The 8,741-nt window shown below is 36.0% G+C and overlaps 1 protein-coding gene and 1 pseudogene across 1 annotated transcript; both read left to right on the top strand.

Moving 5' to 3' along the window:
* The first annotated feature begins 457 nt into the window (after positions 1 to 457).
* Positions 458 to 994, top strand: LOC143575197 (secreted RxLR effector protein 161 pseudogene; annotated as a pseudogene).
* A 2,426-nt stretch (positions 995 to 3,420) lies between these two features.
* LOC143575196 (receptor-like protein EIX2) lies at positions 3,421 to 6,825 on the top strand. Its single transcript, XM_077059628.1, has 5 exons — positions 3,421 to 3,474; positions 4,069 to 4,418; positions 4,491 to 5,209; positions 5,282 to 6,379; positions 6,503 to 6,825. Exons 1-5 carry the CDS (start codon positions 3,421 to 3,423, stop codon positions 6,823 to 6,825), a joined length of 2,544 nt encoding a protein of 847 aa, XP_076915743.1.
* The last annotated feature ends 1,916 nt before the right edge of the window (positions 6,826 to 8,741 follow it).

Below are 8,741 nucleotides of genomic sequence, written 5' to 3'. Positions count from 1 at the left end.
GTGAATTGGATGAGGGGATCTATATGAAACAACCTGAAGGCTTTGTTTTGCTTGGAAATGAGAATAAGGTTTGTAAATTGATCAAATCGTTGTATGGTCTTAACCAAGCACCAAAACGGTGGCATCAAAAATTTGATGATGTGATATTGTCTAATGATTTTATACTAAATCAAGCTGACAAATGTGTATATAGTAAATTTGATGCATCTGGTAAAGGAGTAATAATTTGCTTATATGTAGATGACATGTTGATATTTGGCACTAACCACGATCAAGTTGATAGCACAAAGAAATTTTTGTCATCTAAATTTGCCATGAAAGACATGGGGAGGCAGAAGTGATTCTTGGTATAAAAATCACACGTAATAACAATAATATTACAATTTCTCAATCTCATTATATTGAGAAGGTTTTGAAGAAATTTAACTTCAAAGATTGTTATTCTGTGAGTACTCCCATGGATCCTAATGTTAAGCTCCTACCAAATAAAGGTATTGCTGTAAATCAGCTGGAATACTCAAGAGCTATAGGATCACTCATGTATGCTATGATAAGCACTAGGCCTGATATTGCTTATGCTGTTGGAAAGCTTAGTAGATATACTAGTAATCCAAGTTCATATCATTGGCAAGCAATTAATCGAGTATTTAGATACTTGAAAGGAACCATGGACTATGGTTTAAGTTACAAAAGATTTCCTTCTATTTTAGAAAGATATTCTGATGCGAGTTGGATTACTAATATGGAAGATCATTCTTCCACAAATGGATGGGTATTTCTACTTGGAGGAGGTGTTATATCTTGGGCTTCAACGAAGCAAACTTGTATAACCAACTCGACAATGGAATCTGAGTTTGTGGCATTAGCAGCAGCTGGTAAAGAAGCTGAGTGGCTAAGAAATTTAATATATGAAATTCCATTGTGGCCTAAACCGATATCTTCTATATCTATCCGATGCGATAGTGAAGCTACTTTGGCTAAGGCATATAGTTAAGTATATAATGGAAAGTCTAGACACTTAGGTGTTAGACATAGCATGATTCGTGAACTTATAACGAATGGAGAGATATCAATGGAGTTTGTGAGAACTCAACAGAATTTAGCCGATCATTTAACCAAAGGGTTAAGTAAGGATCTTGTGCACAAGGCGGCTATAGGGATGGGTTTAAAGTCCATCTAAAATCTTCCATAAGCGGGTTTATTGTTCGTTACGTCACGGTGTAACTCTCACGTGTTATAACCCGGTTGGCCGTATTGACTTACCCGAACCGGTCCATAATTCCAACAATTATATCATTTTCTTAGCTTGGCCCCTTAGTTTTAATAGGATGAAACAACATCTAATAAAAATAAATTGCCAAGACCTGAAAGTCTTTTGACGTCTAATTTGGAACTAGTATCACTTTTTCAATGGTATTTAATATTTAGTTTTGTATGTGGACGTAATAACTGTACGAAAATCGACCTTTTGAAAAATCATTAGACAAGATAACCCATCTAATGCATATTGACGTAGTCACCTAGAAATATATTTAGTTGACTGTAGATATAGACATCCAACTTGAGGTCTTCTACGTTGTGTGTAAAACCAATCACAATACATACAAGCAATGTTGTTGAAACCGGACCGGTCTGACTAGGATTCAGTCGACTGAGCGGTCCAGTTCTGTTTAGTTCGCTCGGCTCCCAAAGAACCGGGATTCGGTCCACTAAACTTTTTTTTTCTAGTCTACTCGTCATTTTTTTGACCAAAAGTTTAGTCTGTCCGACCGGTTGCCTGTCCGGTTTGCTGTTTGGTCCGGTTATGAAAACATTGTATACAAATGTGCCGGTTACTCCCTTTTTTTGTCAGTTTGTTAGAGTGAAACCTCATATGTGCTTATATGTTGGACAAGTGGGTTAATAATCCATCCTATTGATTCTATAGGTGCACAAACCGGGGTTTTAGCCCAAACCCGTTTGGGTTTGAGCAAATTTCAATTTGGTTTAGTATAGTGAAACCAACTTTTTTTAACCAATTCGGGCAAGAATTGGTTTCTGAAGGAGAAAAGATCGGTCCAGAGTTATAACATGGTTTTAACTGGTTCAGTTCAAGTTTCGACGTATTCAAATATAGGTTTACAAACTAATTACGACCCGTTAGTCGGGTCCTTTTTTAGTTGGTTCTTGCCAAAACCAATTTCCATACAAGTGTTATGGTCCCTAAGCCGGTTTGCCGGTTTTTTAGTTGGGCACTTGGACGCATATGTTGTTGGATATCAAGTTAAAATAAAATTAAAAAAAAAACATCAAATTCATTTCAATACAACATAATGACAAATAAGAATTGCAATAAACTTTAGTTAGTTTTGACTTTTAGTCTTATGTGATCTCCTTCGGAAGGTCTTGGAAGAATATTTGATGATCTTTAGCTTTATGTAACACACTTTTTTTTTTATTATTATAGATACTCATTTTAGATTACACCTCTAGTATGAGAATAGCCTTTTATAAATAATCAGATCAACGATCTAGCTTTAAACCTTTAATCTGTTTTGCATAACCTTTATTTTGATAAATTATTTGTTTATATAAAACATTTGGACCTTTAGTTTATTTTGTATATTTACCACGCATATCCCATGTTTCTTCTTCACGAAGAGACATATGTACTAAGTTTTTTCTTCAAGAAGAAACATCAATTTAACTATATCTCCTACATATAAAACTTTATGTTTCTAAATTTATAAAGTAACAATATTTTAACTATATACTCGACTTATGGATACTTTGGATAGAATGTCTAGGCTTAAAGCAAGCAACACTCCTATTTATTGTCGGGTATTTGGGAGAACAAACTGTCATAACTTCAACCACTTGCATGTACTTCGAGAAAACGAACACGTTGGATTACTGGAACCGTGGCATGCACTTCTAGGTTATACGTGGGCGATGTAAGGAGGGATGAATGGAACATCGCCCCGTAGCCTCCTTTTATAGGCAAAATTCTCTGTTCCGTCACGTATCGTGACGAAGCTTAAACTAGGTAGTCGCATAGCGCGATGGCCCATTTAACCGCCTCGTATTATTTTATTCGGTGGCGTATCGCGATGGATGCTAGGGGTGGTCATCGCGTAACGCAACGCCGCCCACTAGGCCTGCTTTATCGACATATAGGTCTGCCACATGCTGACACGTGTTAGACACGTGTCACTCCGTCGTGGTGTCTACGTCGAGTAGCGCGACGATGAGATGGGGGGTTTCTTCGCATAGTGCGACACCGCCCATTCTTGGGTTTTGAAATACTGCCAACGCGTATCGCGACGAGTACAAATCTTCAAATTTTTTTATTTTCAGTCCCTAAACTTCTGAAATTGACATATTTGGCCCTAAAATTTAGGAATGCCACACTTGCGATTCATATTTCACTCATGTGTCTTAATGGATGTGTTGCCATCAGTTTTACTAATCTTGGATTTAATTGGTAGTGATATGGTAAGTTGGTAACTAGGGATTGTCAATATTTTGATTATACAGTAGTGTGTAATATGAGTGTGGGTATTATGTTTCCTATAAGCAACCTTTTTTTTCTTTTCATTTTAGCGAAACAAAATTTTCTTATTTTGACATAATGTGAAGGGATTAGTGAAAAACGATTGAATACTTAAATTATTAAACATGTTTATAAATTTAACCTTGCTCTTTATACCCGCAGGGGGGGGGGGGGGTGGAGGGGGGGGGACACTTTGATCTGGTTGTTGTGTGTGATAGAAGTGTAGGTATTTTCTATTATTCAAAAGTACTCTTAAGTCATAACTACATTACTGGTTAAGTGGACCAGTGGCCCATGAAGTTAATGTCACACACATCTCTCCTCACCTATACATTTTGGAAATACAAATGCATATTGACCAAGACATTGCATACATCCTATTTGAGCTTATATAAAGCTTGATCAAGGCATATATGTTATATATCAGATAAAAAAAGATCCATACAAATTTATATAACATCATGGGATGTAAGATTTGCCATAAACTCATATGTCATATGTTGTTTGTTTTACCGCTTTTGTTGCTATGGCTAAAGAGTGCAACCGCCACTCTTGGGGTAGCAACAAGAGAAGCATCTCCTAAGTGCATCAGCAAGGAGAGGGATGCTCTTCTTGATTTCAAAGCATACATTGATCAAGATCCTTATGACCTTTTGTCCACATGGGCAACTGATGAAGAAGCGACCATTGATTGCTGTGATTGGAGTGGAGTCACTTGCAATAACCAAACAGGCCATGTTACAAGCATTGACTTGAGTCTTGGAGATCTTGAAGGTAAGATTAGCCCCTCATTGCTTAACTTAAGTTACTTGAATTCTCTCGACCTTCAGGGAAATTCATTTAATGGAACCATTCCCATGTTGAATGGCTCCATGACTAAGTTATGGTATCTTGATCTGTCCGCAAATTCCTTTAGTGGTCCCATTCCCATGTTCATTAGTTCCATGACTCGGTTAAGGTATCTTGACCTTTCAGATAATTATTTTACTGGACATGTTCCTTCAAAACTTGAAAATCTCAAGAATTTGCAATATCTTTCACTTAAATTTCTTAGCAATTGCACAATTGAAAACATAGACCGGTTGTCTCATTTGTCTCGCTTGCAACACCTTGAATTGGATGGTATTTCTCTAGCTAAGGCAAACCATTGGATAAATGTGATTCTAAGTTTCCGCAAACTTTCATATTTAAGTTTAGGCGGGTGTAACCTCTGGCAAGTCATGTATCCGTATTCTTCATCTGCCAACTTTAATTCGTCATCTATTCTTAGCCTGTATCTCGGAAACAATAATCTCAGCTCATCCATGTATCAATGGCTATTACCATTAACTAACAATAAACTTGAAGATTTTGATCTCTCTGGAAACAAGTTAAATGGGATTCCCAAATATATAGGAAATATGTGTAGTTTGACTTCATTATTCTTTGATAACAACTCAATGTTAGTCAAACTTCCTGATTTTCTAAATAACTTGTCTGGATGCACATCATTTACATTACGAGAGTTAGATGCTTCAAATAGCCAATTCACAGGGTCACTTTCAGATGACATCCAAGAGTTTTCATCCCTAACATATTTGTACCTTCAACAAAACCAGTTGAATGGCACAATGAGTGAAAAGGTGTGGCAATTGCCTAAGCTTGCAACTCTTGATGTTTCTTCCAATTCTCTTAGTGGTGTTATCTCTGAAAACATTGGAAAGTCAAATGTTGTAACATTAAATCTTTCAAACAACTCACTCGAAGGAGTTCCATCCAAAGCTCAAATGTCAAACCTTTCCAATGTTGAGCATATTGCATTGAGCTCTTGCAAGTTAGGGCCTAGTTTCCCTACATGGATTCAGACACTGAAAAATCTTACTTATCTTGATATTGCAAATACCAACATTTCTGACACAATTCCTATGGATTTTTGGCACACGTGGCCTACTAGATTGATACATATGGATCTATCTTCCAACAACATCACTGGGGAAGTTACAGACCTGTCACCTAATTTTAAACCTGATTATATCTCAAGAATAAGAATAGATTTGAGTTCCAACAACTTTTATGGTTCTATATCATATGTCCCATCAAATTTAGAATGGTTAGACCTTTCCAAAAACCAATTACATGGAGGAATTTCTTTTTTATGCCAAGTTGTTAATGGATATTTATCCTTTCTTGATCTATCAAACAATTTACTGTCCGGAGAAATACCAGACTGTTTATGGAACTTCAAGGCACTAAAAGTTCTTAATCTAGGACAAAACAACTTGTCTAGAAAGCTTCCCACTTCTATTAAGTATCTAACTAATCTGGAGGTTTTGTATTTATACAACAACAACTTATCAGGGGAACTACCCCTATCTTTAAAGAATTGCTCTAAGCTATTCTATTTGGAATTAGGGGCTAACAAGTTTTATGGTCATGTGCCTGTTTGGATTGGGGAAAGCTTATCGGAGTTGTATGCTCTTAGCCTAGCATCAAATAACTTCTTTGGAACCATCCCTTTACAATTATGTCAATTAGCACACCTTCGAATTTTAGATTTGTCAGTGAACAATCTTTATGGAACCATCCCTTTATGTTTCAAAAATCTCACTGCAATGGTTCAAGATGGAGCATCCCCTCGTGAAAATGTGCACCGTTTTATCCACGGGGATATGTATGTTGACCACGCGTTAATCAAGTGGAAAGGATGCATACGTGAATTTAACAATAACCTAGAATTCTTAAGGTACATTGATTTGTCGAGCAACAATCTTATAGGAAAAATCCCATACGGACTTGCCGATCTCCATGAATTGATTGCATTGAACTTGTCCATGAACGCTTTGTTTGGAGAGATTCCACTGAATATTGGTAAGATGAGTAATCTTCTAATTTTAGATTTATCTAAAAACAAGTTTTCAGGAAGAATGCCACAAAGCATGTCTCAAATGACTTCATTAGACTATCTGGATGTGTCATGTAATAACTTGTCAGGGAAAATTCCGTGTAGCACTCAACTCCAGTCCTTTGAACCTTCAAGGTACACTGGAAACCCAGGACTTTGCGGACCTCCCCTAACCAAGGATTGCCCCGGTGAGGTAACACCCCTTGTTTACGAAAGCGAGGGTAGAGGTGAAGGTACGAACGATCTTCATAGATGGTATTATATTGGTGGGGTTAGTGGATTTGCATCTGGATTTTGTATTGCATGTGGTGCTTTGCTTGTCAATTGGCATGGGAGGAGAACTTTTTTTCACTTTCTCGATGTATCAAAGGATTGGATTTATGTAAAGGTAATGGCGTTCATTGCAAAATGACAAGAAGTTGCGCATACATCGTTTTTTAGTTTGCATTTCATGTTTCTTCATAATATATTGAGTGCCCTACTTTTTATGTTGTTTCTTTGCTTAATCTTGTTTTTATATTGGTATGCAATAAAGATATGCTAATATAAGGTCGTTTCAATTGTATTTGGAAGGGGGGTTTAACTGTTTTAAGTCCTCATTATTAATAAAATTGCCACTAGTATCATGGGTGGTCATTTTCCTGTGCCGTGTGAAATAAGCAACCTTGAAAAGTTGATATTAATTGTTTGTCTACAAATATGACAAACTAGTTATTCGACCAGCGCGCTGCGGCGGGATGGTATTAACCAATTCAAGGATCTAACTTCTCATCAAATACACCAGAAAATGCTTTATGCTTTTCAAGTACATTTCTACAATAAATATATACAGGGTAGATCATTACAGAACACTCAAATATTACGATTGAACCGACCTATTTTGACCATTGCTTTGGTAACCATATTCACACACAAACTATTTGTAAAAATACAACAGTGGGATAAAATCCATTTCAAGTCAGCCCAACCTGAGTAGTGGTACATATGCTAAAAAAGCGCCCATCTTGACCGACCCATTTTGACCTGACCATCTTGTAATCATATTTACATGCTATTATACTAACATACTATTTATAAAAATATAAATCTTAGGATAAAATACATTTTGGGTCTGCCCTACCCGGTTTATTTTAACATATATGCCCAAAAAACTGCCCATTTTGAACCGATTCATCTTGACCCGGTGTGATCAGCCAATATACATGAATACGGGCTCCAGCAAAAAAAACTTCAAATCTTTTGTGAAGGGTCACATAATTTAAAATCAACAAACTGATTTCATGAAGCATACTCTAATTAGAATCATTTTGTCTAAAATCATCATACAAAGAAAAGCAACTTTGGATTATCCACAACATACCTAGATAATTGTTACATCTGGAGATAAATTGTTGCCAATTCACAATTGCAACTCTGCAACACACAAATAAACAATTTCGGGAATGAACAAAGAACAATTAAAGAACCAATACAGATTTGAAGATATAGAGCAACAAACATAAGAAAAAACTAAATAAATATTGTACTAAATTATTTATTCAATACATTGAACAACTGAAGACCTTACAAGTAAGCCAATGTGTATAATGCATGTAATAAAAAAAGTGGGATTAACAAAGCAAAAGCTGCATCCAAAACTGTAAACACAAAAAAGAGAGTCAAATATTTTTAGTATATATGTACCAAAGTACGTACAATACCTTTTTTTAACGACCAATTTAGATCACTAACGGCCACCGCCCCACCCGATCATCTTCATTCCACCAAAGTACAATACATAATTGGCTAATTCACTAATTGACAAAATCAAAGTGCCATCTTACACAATAATACCTAATTGACAAAGTTAAATTGTCATTTTACAGATTATAAGAATACTATGAACACCACTAACTACAACAATTTAGAAAAAGAAAATCAGTACAGAACCAAACATTTACTGTTGAGCTACTGAATCTAAAGTGATAACAAAACCACAATTAAACCACCAAATTGTCAATAAAATCAGTCCCGTTAAAAGAAAAGTAATAGTTGTTACTACAACTAATGACTAATGCTTTCACTGGGACTTTCGTCGGTGGTCATCAAAATCTAGCGATCAAATCGAAAACCAAAATCAACAATAATAAGCACGTACAACAAAGAATGTAAGAAAAGATAAAAACACCAAATGAAAACGAAAAACAATTAGGTAGTACTGCTGAAGTAAACGAAGAACATGGTTACCTTAATAGCTAGAAGATACAGATGGTGATGCGTTGGCAGTTTACTAAGGGCTGACTTTGGTAGCGAACACGACAACTTAACTTGGAGCGATGGCTGATTTCT

The sequence above is a fragment of the Bidens hawaiensis genome, unplaced genomic scaffold (genome assembly GCF_021521415.1).
Source record: "Bidens hawaiensis isolate Kalapana, Puna unplaced genomic scaffold, B.hawaiensis_p1.1 tig00027305_1, whole genome shotgun sequence".
In the NCBI taxonomy this organism is placed as follows: Eukaryota; Viridiplantae; Streptophyta; class Magnoliopsida; order Asterales; family Asteraceae; genus Bidens; species Bidens hawaiensis.
Note: the sequence above shows the minus strand (reverse complement) of the source record. Positions and strands in the feature narration are given on the sequence as shown.

Excerpts from the sequence above, each read along its gene's own strand:
- LOC143575196 (XM_077059628.1), top strand. The coding sequence starts at position 3,421 with ATGGATGTGTTGCCATCAGTTTTACTAATCTTGGATTTAATTGGTAGT. Across the intron at positions 4,419-4,490 it reads GGCTCCATGACTAAGTTATG|GTATCTTGACCTTTCAGATA; the intron begins GTATCTTGATCT and ends GACTCGGTTAAG. Across the intron at positions 6,380-6,502 it reads AGAGATTCCACTGAATATTG|GGAAAATTCCGTGTAGCACT; the intron begins GTAAGATGAGTA and ends ATAACTTGTCAG.